The sequence below is a fragment of the Protomyctophum parallelum genome (assembly GCF_964188405.1).
Source record: "Protomyctophum parallelum genome assembly, chromosome: 12".
In the NCBI taxonomy this organism is placed as follows: domain Eukaryota; kingdom Metazoa; phylum Chordata; class Actinopteri; order Myctophiformes; family Myctophidae; genus Protomyctophum; species Protomyctophum parallelum.
Window position 1 is genome coordinate 14,574,343 of NC_139712.1, and position 21,288 is coordinate 14,595,630.

The following is a 21,288-nucleotide window of genomic DNA, read 5'->3' on the forward strand; positions in this document are numbered from 1 at the left end:
GCTATGGGCCATGAGCCATGACTTAGCTCACACAGTATAAATTAGGCTTTAGACTTTTAGAGGCAATACTTTACCATGCAACTACTGATGTTTTGACGGTGAAGGATAGAATTCTAGTGAGGGATAGATTTCTGAAGCGAGGCCAAAAGTATTTTGTAGCTGTAACAAACTATACTTACTTGGCAGGAATCACAAATGTAAACGTTCTAGTATGTTTTTCTAGAAATATGTTCTGAAACCAGTACTAGCTACTAATTATCTCTATTTGGATTTGGATCACCAAATCAATGGCTTAATGGCTTAGGCTTGATTGTATTCAAAAGATTGCAACAAAAGTAATTCTTATTCTTATGTACATGTACAATGTACAAAAGACTTAAGTTCCACCATGCATTGTCTTTGTATGGACATGTATCTAGAGCGATACAATAACATCCATCGAGACATGTTACAATAAGATCCATCAAGACAAGGAGAATCGTACATTCACATCCATTTAAGCGTTTAGCTAACCCTCTCCAGGTATCAAAATATGGTTTCAGGATGACCGCCCTTCACACGCTCTTTTTCCACCAGAAGGTGAAGCTGCTAATGAAAGTGGGACAGTGAGTAGGCTGCGAGACAGAAACGGGTCATTCTTTCGGCTGCTTCCTTGTTCATAGATCTAACAGCGTTTGTCAGCCAGTTTGAGTGGGTATATACGATCCAAATGCAGATGACGCGGCGTTCTGAATAAATTGTGATAGATTATTGTGTTATAGCGCATCGGCACTGAGCCTCGAGATCAACACAGATTTCAAAACTGCTGTTCTAAACTAATAGTGCATAGCAGTGGTGGCCATTTTGTGGTTCCACCGATCGCAAGGCCATTAATTTTTCACATAAAGATTTCCAAAAATATTTGTATCAATTATTTTAAGCATAGAACCAATTTTGCAGGCTCCTGGCCTGCATGGCTTTATTCTACTCAAAATCAATTATTTTATGGTCATGATTCACCAGTAGCCATGGATGGCTTGGTTCTAGGCTTAACATAATTGATATTTTTGGGAATCTCTATGGGAAAACTTAATGGGCTTGCAATCAGTGGAATCACAAAATGTCCGCCACTGCTATGCCGTATATATCATATCTGTTTGCAAAGTCGTTCCTGACGCCTTTATTGCCAGATGTGTCTGTTGTTTCACTGAGAGCGAGAAACCATAGATAAAAGAAAAGAAAGCAAAACTATACTAGAGAGAAGCATTTCGTTATGGTTATATCTTATGGCTCATTTTAACAAAAGACAAAATAGAAAGGATGTTCACATATTAAGGTTTAGTTGCCTTTCTACCGAACTGGGAAAGAAAACAGCTACACGACTTTCTTAAAACAAACAAAAAATGTTTTTATTGTGGTATTATTTGTATTTGTATTTGTTATTTCGATTTTTGTACGTATCTGACTGTGAACGTATGTATGGGGGTGTGAGTGTGTGAGCGAGTAATGCATGTCTATGTTTTCACCTAGTCGAAATCACTGGGCTCACTATGAATCCAACCTCAATCTGGAACACTCTGTGACGTTCAAAATTTGACAATAAATGCCATTTCCTTGTACAGCAGAACTTGTCACTATTTTTATGACTTAACATTTCTGAATCAGTGATGCCAAGCAGTGTTGATTTCGTCGACTAAAACTAAGACGAAAAATGTTCATCGACTACCTTTTTCCACTGACGAAAACTAAATGAAAACTAAGTTATGATGACTAAATCTACTGACAATTCCGTCAACAAATAAAAACTAGACTAAAATGTTAGGAAGGCACTAGTGGACAAGAGGTCCACTATAAGTCATTTTACAATTAGTTGCATGCTGAAAATAGACTATCTAGTGTATACAAGCTCACAACGTGTCGCGCTGCGACGCATTGTGGGCTTGTAGATCGGCTATTTTCAGCAAGTGAAAAAAAACTGTCATTACGACGGCATCAAGGCCTGCCAAAATACACGTTCTACTAAATCAACTGTAGATTTAGTCGACTAAAATCGTATGACATTTAGTCGACTAAAACTAGAGTAACACTCTAGACATTCCAGGTGACTAAAACTAAAAACGAAATGAAGTTTCATTCCAAAGAGTATGACTAAACTAAAATAGAAATTTGCTGCAAAAAACAACACTGAAGCCAAGAGATGTCACCTCCTAGCCCAGTGTTCTCAACCTTTTCTGGATCAGGGCTCACTTGAAAATGTTGTAGAATCGGCCTCAGGTCTTAATGGGTTAAAGTGGTACACTGGAGGGCCCTGATGTAAACAAGTCTTTTTCTGGTTTCATCCTCATAGCAGTTGATTTTGTATTGACTTGTGTTTCGTTGGAAATGTACCCATTCTACATACTGTGAATAAAATATTCAATCAGTCCAATCAAACACACGCACGCACATGCGCGCACGTGTGTATGTGTGTATATATATATTAATGCTCTATTATCATTAAAATCCCAGTGTGTTTGTCCCAGGCCCACTTGCAATATCCTCATGGCCCTGGTGTGCAGCTTTTAAGCAAATCCTAGCTGGACAATTAAAATCATACATTCATGTGAAACACACAAGTTCACAATGCGCTTTATACAATATTATTTTTGTATAAAAGATTGATGTGTGTAAATATCTGTTCAATTTATAAATGTGCATGAATGCCATTAATGCATAAAAATTATGGTGATGTAACTGGTAACCAATGGAGAAAAAAAATACAAAAAGGGGGGGGGGTCCTCCACTCCAGTTCTTCAAACCTGGCAACCCCTTCTGTTCATCACTAAACCAGAATCGTTAATTAAGTTAACAACACATGTGCTCAAGAAGATTATATTCTATAAAGGATGTGTCAGTGTGCAGTTTACAAAAATGGGACCAAATGTCATTCATTGCAAAATAATTGTAATACAGGCAACTTGCCAGTTCTGTATTACAATTAATTAGTGGCAACGCACTAAAAGAAACAAGTGGGAAAAGGGGGGCGTGTCTTCAGTCTACACTGTCTTGCCCCGCGTCTTGCACACTTAAAAGGGCTTCAAAACTCAAACCAAACCTGGCAACCCTTTCTGCTCGTCGCTAACCGGAAGTCCCCCCTCCCACCCCCCCTCCCTGCGGTAAAGTTGGCTGCGCATGCGTATACCCGGTCCTCTTTTTCTTGGAAGGTAAGTGTGGCATGGCGCGTGTTTCTGTCTACGGGGGATATTAAAAAGATAACCCGAGAACTGAGTGTACCGTGTCCGCAGCTGCGTCTATCGCCTCCCCGCACTCGCGTTTTATCGAGCCGGTGAGTGTGGTCCCCGCCTGTACGCCCGGGGAGGGAGAGTGCTTTTTTGGGGGGTGGGTAGAGTTTTTCCTTCTGTGTTCGGGTAGGTTAGCACTGTGGCTGGCTGGGTGTGGGTCCATGTTGTACCGAATCAAAGAGAAAGAACATGCGGCCTGCGACAACCCCTCGTTTTCTAACGGCGCACGTTCCCCTCCGTGCGGCAAGTTACGAGACGTTTTAGCGAGGTCTTTTCTCGTATAACGTTTAAATTCAAAACGACGGTCCCTTCCTTCCTCCGCGTGGACGCATGGGAATTGTTCCGTCGTTTTTTTTCATATATAGTTTGGCGTCGGGAAGTTGAATGGAGGCTAGCTAGGCTATAGCCAGGAGGCTAGCTGGCCAGCTAAGGGGCCAAACACGCTCGCGACATGTCGCGCGACATAAATGACGTAACCTTATTGGGCACGGGGGATAAAGTGTTGATGTGCGTGCTGTTTGACGCGTGATCATAACGTGTTGTTTGTTGTGTCGGGCGTGAAATGAAGTGGCCCACTGGCCCGGCTCCGTTCTCACACCGCTAGTAGCGTTGTGTATGCCATCAGTGGCCGCCTCCTCCATCTTAACTAAACTTAAAAGGAAACCGTTATCGGTGGCATTGTGGTGGTCTAGTCGTAGTCTAGACTTCACTTTAGTGTATTTTTTTAACTTCGACTTTAAAAGTAGTTGTGTGGGTCGGTGGCTGTCTTGTCTGGCGTGGTCGAGCCGATCTAATGCCAAATGATTCCTAACATGACCAGACCAGTCATACCTATTACCTACCCGGTCCTGGGCCTGCGTGCTCACTGGATCTGACTGTATGGATCTGAGCCATGTTTTGGTCTCTCAGAACCTCAGTATAGTATAATTGTCCTTCGCTGCAGAACTGAGCATTTGCTATTAACGTTAGTGTGTATGTTTGTGAACTTGAGTAGCAGCAGCCGGTTGCAGAACTGCCCTAGTGCCCTGTGTGATCAGGCGACGGCGGACCCTACGAAACTCATTTTGGACTCGTCGTCCCTGCTGATCTTTTTGTTGGTGTTGTGTTAATCCCAATTTAGCCTGTCAAATGTCTACTGGATTTGTGCTCCAGTCAGAGGGTGGGTGGGTGACGCCGGACCATGAGGAAGCAGCCTAGTTGGTCTCGCGATCGTAGCCAGATAGCGTGTAGCATTTAGCTTTGTCGCAGAAGCTCGCATGATGTGACAACTTTTAGCCGGCCGTCGGGGTGGGTGTGTGTGGAGGGGGATACACTGGATGTCAATTTGCTCTGTTGTGACTGAGAGTTAATGGACAAAACGGCGCGATTGGTTGTGGATAGCACCACAGAGATGGTGCACTTGTGTCCATGCACACACGTGCTAGCATGTAATAAAAATGTAAATGTCACGTTACTAGTAGCTACATGTGATTGTCTTGACAGTGAATCTTGCAAATGAATTAACTAGACATGCAATTTGAGCTTGACATAGCTTAGTGTTGAGAGTGACAGTGGTTTTATTATTAAATGAGAGAAATATTGACCCATATGTGCATGTTGAATGGCAATGCCCCTGATTAACCAAATTAACTCTAATGTGATATTGTGATTATGATATATAATGGGCAAACATTTGGTGGAAATGGCTGATCTACAAGCTCACTGTTCTGACCAAGTCGATTGGCTATTGCCGCATTCTTACCTGATGAAGAATGGTTTTAAATGTAAACAAATGTGTGCAGATGTTCATTGTGCTGCGTACAAACATCACTGGCTTGAACATTGACCCAGAATGTTTATTTTGCAGTGTCTCTGACCCGCTTCACCATGTCAGAACCTGATCTTGACTTCACGACCGCCGAGTCTGGCGCCTCCTCCACCTACCCCATGCAATGCTCTGCCCTGCGCAAGAACGGCTTTGTGGTGCTGAAGGGACGCCCCTGCAAAATTGTGGAGATGTCCACCTCCAAGACCGGCAAGCACGGGCATGCCAAGGTATGAATTAAACACTGAAGTGTAGGGTGTCTCAGACAGTTTGTGCCCTTCCTGGGAACGTTGTTTTATCGGGCAGACCGACATTCGTTTTGTCTCTAGCCACTTTCTAGGGGAATGTTGACTATAGAGGGTATGTGCGTGACATCATCATACCCGGAAGTTATGCGGTAACACCTGAGTGGTAGCTATGTATGATTAGATGGCACATACATTCAAAGTTAAAACGGAAAAGTCTTATCTGATTGCATTAAACGACATTAAACTCACTTTGCCACTCTATTTCCCATTCACTTTATGCATGCGCATACCCCTCTATACCACCTATACAAAGCCTGGTGAGGGTGCATGCAACATAATAAATAAGGTGAGCACTGGTTCATTTCACCGTGATCCCAGGTTTGAATCTGACCAGAGGCACTTGGCTGCATGTCACCCACCCTCTTTTCTGTCTTGCTGTCAAATCCAAAAATAACCTTTTGGCAAGTAAGATTTGGCGATTGGATGAGTCCAATTGTCTATTTGTGGGGCAGAGCAGAGGTTTTGGGAGACAATGTTTTTATTTTGCTAATGCCTCAAGAATTAAACTTAAAATATAGCCACAGTAGGCCTTGCGATACGAGCATTGGGCTCTAATGCAGCCTATCGGTGTGCCCCGGTTAGAGTCCCGTTCCTGACAACCTTTGCTGCATGTCTGAGTCTCTGTCAAAGGCAGAAAAGGTAAAAAAACTAAACAAACTCTTTTAATAAAATAATTTAGCCAAATTAAATGTAAAACTCTACGTGAGCAAAGTGTTTCTAGGCAGGTTCTTCTTGCGCTGATTTCCAATGATTCTAAACACAGCTGTCCCGACCGGTGCCATAAATACAAAAATTATAGTAAACTTATCCAGTAGCTGGTTTCTATAATCCAAATCCTCGCTACGCATTGCAAGGTTGGGAATTCATGTCCTGTCTAAAAACTGACAGAAGTATTTCAAATGTGAGTTCGCGGCCCACACCAAGTCACTTGAGTTCCTGGGGGTGGATGAAGTGATTGATTAATTTATCCCACATTAATTTATCCCACAGCAGCAGAAAAAAACCAAAACACGTGTGAAATGAGGGGTGCTCTTAATCATCATACGTCATCTCATTCCGGCCAATCACAATTTGCGTCCTCACCTTCGTCTTAAATGTTTGTGTTTACACAAACACTCAAAGCTGGACACACAAAAGAAACTTGCTGTTTCTGTTTTGACATATCGTAGCTGTCAATGTTGCAAACTGGGGTAGGCCACTGCTTCAATTTCATTTAATCTCCTAGCCTGTGAGACAAATGTATACTTAGTCGTACAATGTTTAGTGTAGATTATAGATGTTAATGCAACAGTCTTGAAAATATTGCATCTTAACCTGCAGATTGGATAAAGAGCATCATGAAAAGCAGATGGGCTTGTCAACCATTTCTACTAATTTGTTAATTTCCTATCTTAGAAGTACCAATTTAAAAAAGCAGATGAGGAAGGTAGTGCATGCACATCCGTGGCCTAGGTGCAATTGTGTCAATGTTTCAATCGGGTCTTCATCAGGGAATATACATATGTCTTGATGATCTGATTGATCGAATTTATTCTGCACATGAGCCACGGACCACCATTTGATTACATTAAGTCTAAGACCCAAAACGAAAGAATATTTTGTTATTGTTCGATAAGTTTTTGTCCACAATGCCATGCTGTTGATGTGGTACCTACCATAGGAGATAACGGGAAAACATTGATAACACTTTTTTTTCCTACTTTAAGTAATGCAGATGTTTAAGTCTTGAGTGTGTAAAATGAAACCAAAGGGACCATAAGGGTCTCTGTGGTTTAATTTTACTGTCAAGAGTTAAAGATCTATAAGATCCATTTGGATACAAACTCCATTAAGCTAGGGACCACTGGTTGAAAATAAGAATGCACCGAAAGGGAAATTCTTGGCCGAAACCGAATATAGGAAACAGTTGGCCGAATATGATTAATATTATATCTTTTTTCCTACAGTTGCTGTCATGGCTGTACCTTAAAGCTACCTGATTTATGGCAAAATAAATGGTTATGGCAAAACTTAATTAAATAATAATCATTATTATGGGTCCATAAAACATATATTCAGCTCTTTCAAATGCATTAATTACATACACTATTCGGTGATATATTCTGCCTGTTCGGGCCGAAACCGAATAGGCCGAAAGAAATGCATTATTAGCCATTTTCTGCGGCTGAATATTCGGTGCATCACTAGTTGAAAACTACTGATCTAAATGTTAAAATGCAATAAAATACAGCTGAGCTTTTTCAGCATTAACAGTGAGTGGGCAGGCTACTTCTTTTTTTAGAATGGATGATACAAATGACACATATTTTCCAATAAAATGCTTTGCTTAATTAGCTTACTTGTAGGATTCACACTTGGTAATCTATATATAGGCTACAAACTAGGGATGTAATCTTTTCAGGTTATCAGAAACTTAAAGGTATATTCAGTGATTTAACTTAAATCAAATATAACTTTGTTTTGTTGTGATAATCCTCCTTACTCCTTACTTAGAGTGTGCTGACCATATAAGAAGTTCCTCTTTGGTAAGTGTAATGCTTAATTGGTTAGGTGGTGAATGGTGCTGGTTTAACCCAAGGCTAGAGGGCTGTTTCAGCCAATGAGATTGCTTCCTCGAAACGACCTGTGGTATAATGCTCCTTTAACCCTTTTCCCTGTAGGTTCCATAATGGTAAAGAAGAGGTGAAATGTTGAAATGGCTTCATTCTCTTAACCCATTTTGGGCGGGAACCCCTTTTGGTGTTGTAAGCATGTTCTATATACTTTAGCTATTGAAAAGTAGCAGATCTACAAGCTCGTAGCACGCCACTGAGTGGCGCGCTACGAGCTTGTAGGTCTGCTATTTTTGAAGCGAATGTTTTTACTTCGACGTCAGGCCTAAATGGGTTAAGGTGGTTGCACACTGGACGCGTTTTTCGGAAAACTGATGGAGAAACGCCGCTAAAAACGTGCTCAGTGTGCAGGGACCTTTAGTCTTAATTAACACATACTGAAAACAGCCTATTTGCATGCCTCAAATCATGCCTACTGTATGTAAAATCCTTCTGAGATTATGTTAACATCCTCCCCCTTTACATTACAGGTTAACATGGTGGGTATTGACATCTTTACCAACAAGAAGTATGAAGATATGTGCCCCTCCACCCACAACATGGACGTCCCTTCCATCAAGCGGACAGACTACCAGGTAGGTTATAACCCAGCAATGTTTTTAGAAGGCAAAGGAGATGGTTCCCTCAGCTGAAGCCATGGTAACCATAGCCACCTAAAGGTAGACACCTCTTCCAGCTCTGGGGCGTGTGTTCTCAAGAGGGGTCAATAGTCTGGCAGTCGGGTTGTGGAGTGGGAAATTTGGTATAGTCTTTATTTTTATTTTTAATTGGCCTAAAATATTGTCTATATACATACATTCATGAATCCATTTGCTGACCGGCTCTCAGTATTGAGCAATCTTTTTAATAGGGGTTTCCTGTGACCCTACCATTAACATCCTGTATAAGGCAACGATGTCAAACTTTCCTTATGCTTTAATTAGCATGTGACCTTGTCAAACTAGGGAGTTTTCATGATTCTGAATCCATATCAAGCATTAGTTTTGCACAAAAAAACACTCCTTGCTAAAAAAAATAGCCTAGCCACTTGCCCAAAATGTGCTGACCTCATCACATTTGTGCTGACCTCATCACATTTTGTCATGACTGCTATGGCTGTTTTTAGCCCAAGGAGTGTTTTGTTTGCCTTATACTGTTTTGTTTGCCTTATACTTATACATTTTTGCCTTATACTGGTAGGGTCACAAGACACCCCTATAAAACAATTGCTCAATACTGACAGCCGGTCAGCAAGTGGATTTATGTATGTATATAGACAATATTTTAGGCCAATAAAAAAAGACTATATACCATATTTCCTACATTAAACAAAAGAAGCCTGTTGGACTACAAAGCTTTCCCGAGATTCCTTGCGAAGCATAGCGGTGGCATGAACGGAAGTTTGTCAAGCCAGGAGACGTTGGGGTCTGACAAATCCCTCGAGTGGCAGCGTGCGTAGCGTGCCTTCCACATTTCCGCCCAGAGTGTAAATTATTCCACCCTCCCACTGCTGCGGCCAATGTGGCATCGATTTTTTTTTTAAATATCTATGATGGTAACCTTCAGCCAAAAATGTAAGAACCCAGGACTGAAGTTGAAGTAAACTGCTGTCTGTCTTGGCTGAACAGCTGTACTGTGTTTAACTCACCCAGTGCCACGTTACACGTTACGCCTCCTGACACCTTTAATGTATCCCGTTGCCACTGACTCCTAAAGACGCCTTTTTTAATATCAATTAATTCTCGAGCTTAGCTGTGTCTAGTTTCCCTGAATCGGCTGGCTTATGCTTGCTATGGGACGGAGCGTCTTGGAACGTAAATATCTCTGAATCGCTTTTTTGACTAATGCAAGCTTGGTTTGCGTCTGTATCCAAATGCTAGTATTTCACTGATCAAATATATTTTGGGTGTATTGACACAATCAGCGCCGGGATTCCTTCAAAATAGAAGCTCTGGGGTGCCAGGAAGACATGGCCACTTTTACACTGTAAAGCCCCCTTTCTGTTCGGACAAAACCTGGGAAGAATCTGATAATCGCTGATCCCTCGTGTGGCAGATGAGAAGTCAGAAATTAAGAGCTTAGTATATCCATCAGATCAAAACCACGGAGAGCACACTAGATTAGGAGAGACGAGGCATTCTTTCTGCTGCGGTAAACCAAGGAAGCTCTGAGAAGGAAGGGAAGTGGTCACGTGACTGGGCTGCGCCATGACACTTTCATGGGAGCCAAACTACCCGGAAGTTTGGCAGAATGCACTGGAGTCAATGAGAGCTCAGTGACCAGCTCATGAACAAACATTATTTATGAACAATTTAGACCTTTTGTAAAGTAATCTCTTCTGGAAAATCATGTAACACATTATTGTCTGCTGTGTTGTTATTCGATGTGTACACTGTGTAATTTTTATAGAGGTATGGTATCTAAAGAGCACAAACTTCGGATACTTCGGAGCCAGAAAAGATACCTGCTGCTGTTTAGATCCTGTGTACTTCGAAAAGTAAGTGATTAGAAAACAACCTGTGATATGTCTTGTTATTTTCCAGAAGTGATTGCTTTACAAAAGGTCTCAATTGTTCATGAATAATTGTTCATTCACTGCCATGTATTCATTGCACTTCCGGCGTGAGTTTGGCTCCCATGAAAGTGTCATGGCGCAGCCCAGTCACGTGACCGCTTCCTTGCGGTAAACTAGGAAGTGACCGGACCGCGCATGAACGAAGAGCGAAGCGTATGGTGGCCTTGGAGTCCAACTCAAAAGATATATATATATATATATATATATTTTAAAAAAATCCTCTCGTTTGATATCATTGAAGATGCGCTAGGATGTGTACACGTCATTGCAACCCATCATAGAGCACCGAAGTCCTGACGTAATTCTCTTATCCCTTCGATTCCCCTGGTTCACAGAAATAATTTCTCGATGGAGAATAACATGGGGTGATCTTAATATCGTCTACTATAAGCGTTGTGGTCCAAAAATAAACAAGCTCTCTGTGTTATTGTCAGGGAGGTGTCTGTGTATCGTTTGCAACAGTCAGTCACTCATATATGATAGTCTGCTTCTAGTGAAAATGTAACTAATTCAGTATCAGTAACATTAGCGTTTTCTCTGTCAGTCGTTTCTTCATATCCATATGAGTGAAGCGGCCGGGATGACATGTTTATTTTTCAAACACAGTTCTTATGAGGCGATCTAAAATCCCCCTATGGAGATTATAATGCAAATAAAAAGTACCTGTGGATTTGCGCCCTCTACTGATATTGACGTCAGACTTCGGTGCTCTATTGCAACCCATCGGTTTGATTGCTTATGACATGTGGGCACGTCGGATGGACGGAACATGTTAAATGACAATCGTGGTACATGGTAAATAGTAAGGATGTGACGGTTTGAAAATTACAAAACTGGGTCGATATTGAATAAAAAATCGACCGAAACGGTAAAACCGACTTTGGCCACTGGAGGGCGCACTTGAGTCATTTTCGTTTTTTTCCATAGCGGTGTAAAGACCATAATTTGGACAACAAAGTGACAGATTTAAAACATTTGTCTTTATTTCTCAATGCTCACACAAATGGAAACAAGCCATAGTGTTTTCTTGCCGACTTGGGATCAATTCTTTAAGCATTGTATTTGTATTAAACAATTAACGCATCGTGATGCATCTGCACCAGGCCAGCTATATAGGGTCCATGAGAGTCCAAAACATATCACTGTCGTGTCCAGTCCAAATGTGAGCAACTGTACCTACTGTTTAAAGCCACTGGCCGCTTGACTTTTCGCTGACGAGAAACCCCTCTCCCCTGTCGCAGGGTAAACAAAACGTCATATAGCACATGGCTAATGTGCCAGGGAGGAGGAGGAGGAGGCGGCGGCGCGGCTGTAACTTTCTCCAGGCCAATAATGGATTTAATCATTCCAAATAGGTCTCTCCATTCATTGCTACGGTCGACATGCTCGTCTCGCTGTCTGTTTAGTTTTGACTAACGCAAAGCTACTGCTGTGCTGTGCAGAAGAGCCATTGAAGTTTAAGACTCCCAGATTTGCGACATTGAGGGGGCAGAAAACTGAGCGCTCGAGCACTGTTCATGCAGCCTGGAGTTAAGCGGAGTGGGACTAGCTGGAGTTTAAGAGTTGAGATTGTAGAGCTTGTAGATCTGTCTGTTTTTGCAGCGCCGGTGTCAGGGTAACAAAATAAGAAATTACAGGCAGAGATGAAGGAACTGCCAAGCAGCAGCAAGCTAAGCTATTAGCTAAGTTAGCTAACATCACCACCACCATGGCTGGTGTTGTGTTAGCTTAGCAGCTAAGCCTTAGCTTCTTGCAATGCTATAGCATTCTCACTGTGCGGTCTCACGGTGCGGGAACTGTGGGCTGCTGCTTGGGGAGGAGAGGGGTTTCTACAGGCGGCTGCTATGACCAAATTGATTGTGTGCAACATGACAACTGTTTTAAATTATTGTACAGTGACTATTGAAACTTTATTGTAAACAAACAACACTGCGTGGTCCACCCAGCTCCACCCCCCTGCCCCCATTCACTTGAAACCTGACACCTGGTGTGTGTGTGTGCTGGGCTGCTGGCTGCTCTGCAGGCTACAACAGGCAGCCAGCAGTGAGCCTGAGCACCGCGGCGAGCGTTGCGACCGCTTCCGTCGGCAAACATAAAAATACCGTTCGGTCGGTTTAAATAAATGTATCCGGTTTACTAGATGAAACCGGATCGTTCCGGTTGAACCGGAAACCGTCACATCCTTAGTAAATAGCGGATTTTACTTCTTGACTCAGCAGTTTCCGGCCAAACTCCCTTTCAAAACAAGACTCCCTCCCGTTTACAATGAATGGATGGCAATAACTGCTCAAACCCGCCACCAGATGGCAATGAATTGAAGACTTATCTGTGGTCCATGCTTTTGGCAAAGTTTTTTTGGTTATTTTGTTATGCAGGTGTTCATGGCAATGTGTAATTGACTATACACTCAGGTCAGTTCAATGGAAATTGGCTCTTGTATGTTATGCAGTTAATGGCAATGCGTAGTTGACTATAACCTCAGGTCAGTGACATAGAGTCTGTGGGGGCCGGAGGGCCAGGGCCCCCATGAGGATTTTCGGGGCATTGCACCCAACCGCACTGAAGACAGTCAAGACACTGTCCAACACCGCCCTCCCCTGGCTAAACCAGGCATGGGCCCCCATGAGGATTATGAAAACTATTAGTTTCTGCTCAGGTCATTTCAAATTTACAATCTGACAACTCTTCTAAGCCCTATCCACACCAGAGTCACCATGCAACACCTTGGGTCCAAATTGTTGCAAGGAGTTGACGCTAAAACCGTCGCAACCCTTTGGTGTGGTTTGGGCCATTGAATTCCATGCGTTGAATCACTAGGGTCAACGTGCAACAAGACTTATCACACCTCAGGGACAACGCTAAAACCGTCTTGAGCCTTTGGTGTGTTTAGGGCTTTTGTAAGTTACCTAGTAGTTGGCAGTGATTTGGTTTGTGCAAATGTTTGAGTTGTTAAAGTGTTTGTACCTGGTTTGTACCTAGGTGGCTTAGTAGTCAACACAACACGCATTGAAGCTGGATTTTGGCATTAGTATATTCTTCAATGCCATTGACATTCTAGAAGCCTGTGATTGACATACTGGTCCTGTAGGTGTGGCAAAGTTTTACTAAGTTGTCACCCCTGTGATTGCAGGTTTTATTGCATTTCGGAAATGTAGTTTTTGCAAAATTTTATATATCTATGTATTTTTGCCATTGACCTCTTCCCATATAAATTCTCATCAATGTTATGATGGTGTAGAAAGTGTGCTTCAGAAGTTCCATCCTCTGGTGCAGAATGTTGTAGTGGTACAAAAGAGTATACCACTAAATGCCTTTATTGCACTAAAGACTAAACCCTTTTAATAGTGGCAGCATTTTGACTATAGGACAATGCACATGATTGCATGCATTTTAATTTTTTTGCGTTTTTATTTTTTTGCCTCCAGCTTCTCAACATCAGTGAAGATTTCATGTCTCTGATGTCTGATAATGGAGACATCAGGGAAGACCTGCGATGTCCTGAAGGTGACCTGGGCAAGGAAATCTTGGGAAAGTTTGAGGCTGGTGAGGAATTCATGGTAAGTCAAAGTTATACACTGACATTGTTCACCTTGTTTCCATTTATTTCTTGTATGCAGTCCAATGAAAAAGAAAACACCAGTTAAGCCATGACTTGCTATTGGAACGTTCCATTGCATTATACCTAATCGTTAATATTGAATTATAGTTATCGATTTTCATTTTGAACACTTTTACTCACCCCTACTTTGAAGTAGTTTCAGTCCCTGCAGCAAAACAGAGGATTGAAATGTATAGTTAAATTACAATTTTGCATGCACTTCAAACTATGAATAAATGATATAGGTTTGGAAATGATGATTTTATCCATGTGGACCAGTCACCTTGCCAGTTGGTTATTATACTTTTTCCCTGTTGACCCAGTATGACTCTGATAACCCTGATCCTATCAGGTGTAAGGAGATCTGCTGGGACCCTGATGGGAAACTGCGACTGGTTGTGAAATTGACTGAGAAATAAATCTGATTCCAAACTATTAAATGTTCTTAAAATGCAGATTGTGATCCACCTTTAACATTTGTCTTGATTAATTTCCTCCATGTGTCCATCGTTGCAGGTCTCTGTGCTGGCTGCCATGGGAGAGGAGTGCGCTGTGGCCATCAAGGCCATGAACAAGTAGGAAGAACCTTGCTGCCCAAAGCGCAACAAGCACCGCCCACCACCGGTCTCCTGCATTCTCATTGGTTCTGTCACCAAAGCGACGGCCTTCACGGACAACCTCAATTGTTCTGTTGTGATAATCCCCCTCAATTCTCAATTTTTTCTACATCTGTTTCTCTACTCCATCGCTGTTAGGACCTTGTTTTGCTTTGTTCTGCCGTAGCCCACTAACTGAATCACCTTAATCACTGAGGTTTTGTTTGGCAACATTTCAAGAATCTGCTTTATGAAGGAAAAAAAAATAAATGTAAACAGCAGAGTAGTTGCTCATTCCTGTTTTTTATTTTCGACTTCAAAATGTCTCGCCACTCACGTTCCTGAATGTTGAAATAACAACCGGATTTAGCTTTTGTATGATTATTTTTTTATATTCTTTAGAGTAAATATAGCAGGCCTAATGCCTTTTTATGGGGGGTATGGTGGTTGGTTGTTCTCTTTTTCCTTGTGTTGTAAAAGGAACAGTCTGAAAGGTTAGCCCCATTTTAAATAGAATTCTTAACCCTAGTTAGGTTGTCCCTCTTGCTGACATACTAGCTTTCCAGCAGGGCTTTTGGCTCCGGTTCCTGTCACATGACTGAAAAACAAGGATGAGATGTCTAACCCCACCTCCCCCAAAATGGGAATTGCAAGTGGCTAGCACTAAAAAAAAAAAAAGAGCACTTGAAGGCATACCCCCTAGCATTTCAAATAAGCACGAAGAAAAGAGAACTTTTCCCCAAATGGAAACAAACTTCAGTGATTTCTCTAAATGCCAGTCTCTTGTCTGTATTAAAGTTTGAGGGGCGTGAGGGTCCCGTGCGCTTACCTCTTGTCACCGTGACAACTAAGGCCGTGCCCCCGATGCCCCGGTGTCATCACCCCCCCCACCAAATATCCAAGGTGTGTTTTTGAGGCGTGAGTGTGCAAAGGTGTGGGCCTCCAGAATGTTGAGGGAGGCAGTTTGCAGTGAGGTGTATTACTTAAAAAAATGTTTGAGGGGCTCGATCGGGGAGGGGAGGATGGTAGAGTTTGCAAAAGTATTTTGTTAACTCGAGGCCTTTGTCACCTGACTGGAGATGGCAAAAAAATAAAAGGTAAAAATGGAAAAACATTACCTCACCGTTTGTTTTGTTCTTTTATTCCATGTAGTTTTTGTCTAAAGCTTATGCCATGAGTTCATTTGTTTGGGTGGGTATGCATACATTTCCAAAAAGCTGCCACAGTCTACTGTGGGGGAAATGTAGCATCTTCTGCACATTGGACCATAAGTGAAGTTGTATGCTGGATGTGGTGATGGAGCTGTTTGAAGCAGTTGGGGCCACACCCTTGTGACCCTTGAGACTGAAAATATTGAATTTGCAACACAACTGGGACAACTCGCATGCCACCCAACTCTCATGCCATGTTTTGTTTTTTCAGGACCTTAGTGGTAGAGTACCTAGAGAAATGTAATGTTCAGAGTTGGGTTAGGATTTGTCTGGTGATCACTGGAAGTTTGTTAAAGCTGCTGAAGTAGGCTTACAGTAAGTACAATTGTATGTCCTGTGCACGCCCTGACAGTAATGGATTCTCTGACTCATCAAGGCCAAAAACAGTGATTCATCAAGGCTTACTATAGCCACCTAAATGTGTAAGCTGCACAATGCACTAACGCTGTTGCAGTAAAACATGGTATGCCATTGCCAACTGCACTGCTAGGCAGGCTGTCTGTTAATGATTGACCACATGGTCTTCTTATCGGGGTGAGCAGGGCGACCCTGCCCTTTGTAGCCTACTATCAAGCTACGGAGGATGGCTGCTGAAATGGGCAACTGAGGTGAATGGAGTCCTAGTCTGGCAGCTGACCGGCTTCTTTTGTTTAAAGTGGGAAATTTGGTTTAATTGGTGGCATGTCCGAAAATGTCTATATACATTTCATGAATCCACTTGCTGACTGGCTGTCAGTATTGGGCAATTTCTTTTTGACATTTTTAACATCCTATGGCAGGCAAAATTGTCAAACTTTCCTTATGCTTTAAGTAGCATGTGATTCTGAATCCATTCCAAGCATTAGTTTGGGAAAGTGGCTATGGCTGTTTTTAGCCCAAGGAGTGTATTTTTGCAAAACTAATGCTTGGAATGGGATTCAGAATCATGAAAACCCCCTAGTTTGACTTTGACATGTCACATGCTACTTAAAGCAAATGGAAAGTTTGACATTTTTGCCTGCCATAGGATGTTAATGGTAGGGTCACAAGAAACCCCTATAAAAAGATTGCTCAATGCTCAGCCGGTCAGCAAGTGGATTCATGAATAGATAATACTTTAGGCCAATAAAAAAGACTATCAAATTTCCCACCCGTCCACCTCGTCTGTCTGAATTTTCATTTAGTTAACTTCTGAATTGCCAGAAAAATATTTGAGCTGGAGCCAGGCTAGGAAGAGTGGGTATGGTACCTCAATGTTGAATTGGAATATGTGTTACAAAATTGTGTGTGTGCGCGCGCATATATATATATATATATATATATGTGTGTGTGTGTAATTACTTGGTTTGGCTCCTCCCCTTTCTTAGTCCACTTCCTGTGTGCTGCTGTGTTTATTCCTACTAACAACCTTTGTATGTTTATTTGTATGATGTTGCTCTTGAGAGATATAATAATAATATATGAACCGGTACAGAAAAGTAGGTTATTTAGAACATTATTTTCTACCTGTTCATACGGTCATTTTGGGCATACAAAAGAACGAAGAATAATGATTGTATGATAATGAATGCGCCGTGCATGTTCAAATCATTTTCCAATTCTATTTTTGTGCGTGTGGGGAAAAAGCAGACGCATCGAGGCGCCCACTCGGGTGCGTTCGGATTAAGCCTGGGTTAGCCGGATGATATGCTTACGTCATGTTGTAGGCAATGGTTTGCCTACAACAAACAGGACGAACAGGCGGCGACAACTTCCTTTTCCCTCTAAATAAAAGCTCTCGCTTACGAGAGGGAAAAGGAAGTTGCCGCCGCTTGTTCGTCCTGTCTGGCGACTACAAAACAATACTACAACATGACGTAACCACATCATCCGGCCCCAGCCCGGATCATACGGACTTTTGAAACAGAGACCAGGCTTTCCTCCGAGGCGGTGGAAAGCCTGGTGATGCGAGGTTACGTTCGGATCGGATCAGCTGGCGTGACGTGACAGTAGAATAGTACATCCGCTCTGTGTCACTGCCGGCTCTTTCTTTCAGCCCTAAGCTCAACATGGCGCCGGTATGTACAGATAGCTCCTCATCTTATTTAGGCTCGTTTTCACAATTCGAGATAGTTTTGGGGGAATATGTTTACAATGATGTACTCATAATCACATAATGACCTTTCCTACCAACGGTGCTTCGCAATGCGTCGTGGGGGAAACAAGGGGAAAAAAGCTGCTACATGTTAGCATTAGTAGCTAACTGTTAACACGTGTTACTTTTATTCATTCAGTCAAGTTAAAGTGATCTTGTATAACAGCGATTACTCAACCAGGCTGTTTTTTTAATCCCCAGATTAATCTGAAGAAGAAACCCACCATAGTTAAGACTAAGAGTAAGAAGTCCAAAAAGGGCGCAGCATGGAGGTTCACCCTGGACTGTACTCACCCCGTGGAGGACGGCATTCTGGACTCCGGCAACTTTGTAAGTTTCACGTTTGTGCAGTGAAATGTCGTGGTTCCATTTTATGTATACAAATCATTGAGAACACTTAAAAAAGCCACTTAAGTGTTGCTCAGTTGATCTATCATGAAATTCATGAATTATTGATTTTGAGGGCCTCAGTTCTGATTATACAATAAGAAGCTATTTGTTTTAATCGGTAAGACATTGGCATTCTCTGGTTTTCTAAAATGCATCATTCTGATGAATTAATTCCATACAATAAATCTGACTGCGTCTGTCAACCATGATCCTCAGGATCGTGTTTGTTTTAAAGGCCCTTAAAACAAGGCTCCAGACCTCCCAAAACAAACTGTCAGGCTCCTACTTGGCCTCACCCCCCGAACCCACCTCACCCCTGCCCACTTTGACAGGCTGGGATGGCTTAGGGTCGACGACAGAGTACAGCATCTTGCAATGGGTCTGGTCCACAAAATTCGATACACCACTAAGATACCCATGTACCTGTCTAAATACTTCCTTAATGTAAACGAAGTCCACACCCACAACACCAGAGGGAGTGCAACAAATCATGTACAACCCAGATTCGGCACAAACAAGGGACTAAATTATTTTCGCTCCTATGCCACCAAAATGGGGGACGCCCTACCAACAGTCATTAAGATATGTGAATCCCTTGACTCCTTCAAAACCGCTCTCAAAGGGCACCTACGGATGGCTGCAATTCGAAACTGGCCTCTGTAAAATCTGAATCCCCCCACCGCCCCTTTCCCCTCACTATAGCCTATGTATCTTTTCCCTTTTTGCTTCCTATATGATGAATTCCTGTTCTGTTCTTTAACTACATAGAAGTGTCTATTTGTATGTCTCTAAATGTTTTGATGAATTGAACAATGTGTACCCTGTTGTAACTTGTAAACAAGTGTAATGCTTAATTGGGTCGTCCACTCACAGTTAACAGTCAATCTAGGAATTGTATTTTATTTGCATGTTAGGCTGTAGGTTTGGAACGTTTTGGTTACCCAGCCTTAATCCACTGCATTGGAGTGATCCATGGCTGTGTAGTACTTTATGGCATTCATGAAATGTAGGCTACTTGATATCGCAGCCATTCTCTGGGGTAGGAAGTTGTAATCCCCAAGTTGTTAGCTGGAAAATAAAATGACCTAATCCAGTCCAATGAAAAAGAAAACACCAGTTAAGCCATGACTTGCTATTGGAACGTTCCATTGCATTATACCTAATCGTTAATATTGAATTATAGTTATCGATTTTCATTTTGAACACTTTTACTCACCCCTACTTTAAAGTAGTTTCAGTCCCTGCATCAAAACAGAGGATTGAAATGTATAGTTAAATTACAAATTTGCATGCACTTCAAACTATGAATAAATTATATAGATTTGGAAATGATGATATTGGCATCATCAGTCACCTTGCCAGTTGAGGGAACTGTTTCCCTGTTGACCCAGTATAACTCTGATAACCCTGATCCTATCAGGCTTAAGGAGATCTGCTGGGACCCTGATGGGAAACGGCAACTGGTTGTGAAATCTGATTCCAAACTATGAATAAATAACCCTAACTCACATTTAGTCCTTTGCAAATGATCACATCTGGGAAGCCGATTCCATTAAGAAGTGGACAATATATTGTGGACACTTGTAGTGTACTATTTAGTTTTCAACAAGTTGAAGTTAGCAATTGTCAGTTTGAGAATGACTGGCTAATCCTGTGCATGGACTACTAGGGTTCCCTTCCCTAGGTCAAAACAAACACTAGGGTTCTCTTCCCTAGTGTGTCACTGTGCTTCTGTCCAATAGGAAACCTTCCTCAATGAGAGGATAAAGGTCAACGGGAAGACGGGGAATCTGACTAATGTGGTCCAGATCAGCCGTGTCAAGAACAAGATCAACGTCACGTCTGAGAAGCAGTTCTCCAAGAGGTGGGTTTAGCTTTATCTGTATTATTAGCTCATAGGCTTAGCGGTAGTGGCAGTAGAGACAGAACTTGAAACAAACTTTTGACGAACCCTTCAGTCATTGTAGTTGGGTTTTACATGTGAACATATTTATGACTCACTACACTAACGAGTAAGTGTGCCTTGAGATTTGGGTAGTAGGCCTACCCAAAAGACCAGATACACTGGTATCCACTTAATCTATACCAGTGGTTCTCAGAGGTGCTTATTGAGAACAGCAAGAGCTTCCGGCCTCGCACTCATAACTCCAATTTAGTGACTTAATTTGTAGACTTGATGTTCCATACAACACAATGACGCATGCATGTAGGTTTTGGATTTACCTGGTCGTGATGCCCTTTGATATAATTACCATTCGAAAAAGTCCTCTTTTGCCTCCCGTCTGTAATAGAAAATGTAATCCCATCTCGGTTTTTCCTGTGTTATCATGCAGGTACCTGAAATACCTGACCAAGAAGTACCTGAAGAAGAATAACCTCCGTGACTGGCTGAGGGTGGTGGCGTCCGACAAGGAGTCGTACGAGCTACGCTACTTCCAGATCAGTCAGGATGATGATGAGGAGTCCGAGGCAGATGAGTGAAGGGCCTCACCTACCTACACAGTACAGTACACACAGGCGGCCAAGCGCTACGAGGCTGAGCACGGCGGTTGTGTTGGTTAAACAATATTGTTGCCCAATGTCAGAATGGACTGCTATAGCGCCACTACATCATAAGCTGCAATGTGACAGTGACGGAGAATTAAAAAAAAATGCCATTTAATTTGACTGACTGTTTGTTTATTTACTGTCAAAGAAATTTCCATTACTGATTATTAATATACATCCGCAGGACCAGCCCAAGCCTTTTTGGGCTCCTTGGCAGAATTTGAGAGGGGGAGCAACAAGGTTATACATTTGACTTTTATTTATTTTTAATTTTTTGCATCGGCTGCATAACTGA

At 42.2% G+C, this 21,288-nt stretch overlaps 2 protein-coding genes across 3 annotated transcripts; both read left to right on the top strand.

Moving 5' to 3' along the window:
- The first annotated feature begins 3,145 nt into the window (after positions 1 to 3,145).
- eif5a (eukaryotic translation initiation factor 5A) lies at positions 3,146 to 15,849 on the top strand. 2 transcript variants are annotated; one of them, XM_083778277.1, is made up of 5 exons: positions 3,146 to 3,182; positions 5,107 to 5,294; positions 8,455 to 8,559; positions 13,964 to 14,095; positions 14,653 to 15,849. In XM_083778277.1, the coding sequence occupies exons 2-5, from the start codon at positions 5,127 to 5,129 to the stop codon at positions 14,713 to 14,715; spliced, it is 468 nt and encodes a 155-aa protein (XP_083634403.1). In that variant the 5' UTR covers positions 3,146 to 3,182; positions 5,107 to 5,126; the 3' UTR covers positions 14,716 to 15,849. The 2 variants fall into 2 exon arrangements, with proteins under 2 accessions (XP_083634403.1, XP_083634402.1); XM_083778276.1 differs by having other exon boundaries at positions 3,170 to 3,304.
- A 2,070-nt stretch (positions 15,850 to 17,919) lies between these two features.
- On the top strand, positions 17,920 to 21,106 carry rpl22l1 (ribosomal protein L22-like 1). Its single transcript, XM_083778739.1, has 4 exons — positions 17,920 to 17,979; positions 18,258 to 18,386; positions 20,189 to 20,310; positions 20,780 to 21,106. Exons 1-4 carry the CDS (start codon positions 17,971 to 17,973, stop codon positions 20,925 to 20,927), a joined length of 408 nt encoding a protein of 135 aa, XP_083634865.1. The 5' UTR covers positions 17,920 to 17,970; the 3' UTR covers positions 20,928 to 21,106.
- Positions 21,107 to 21,288: the final 182 nt, after the last annotated feature.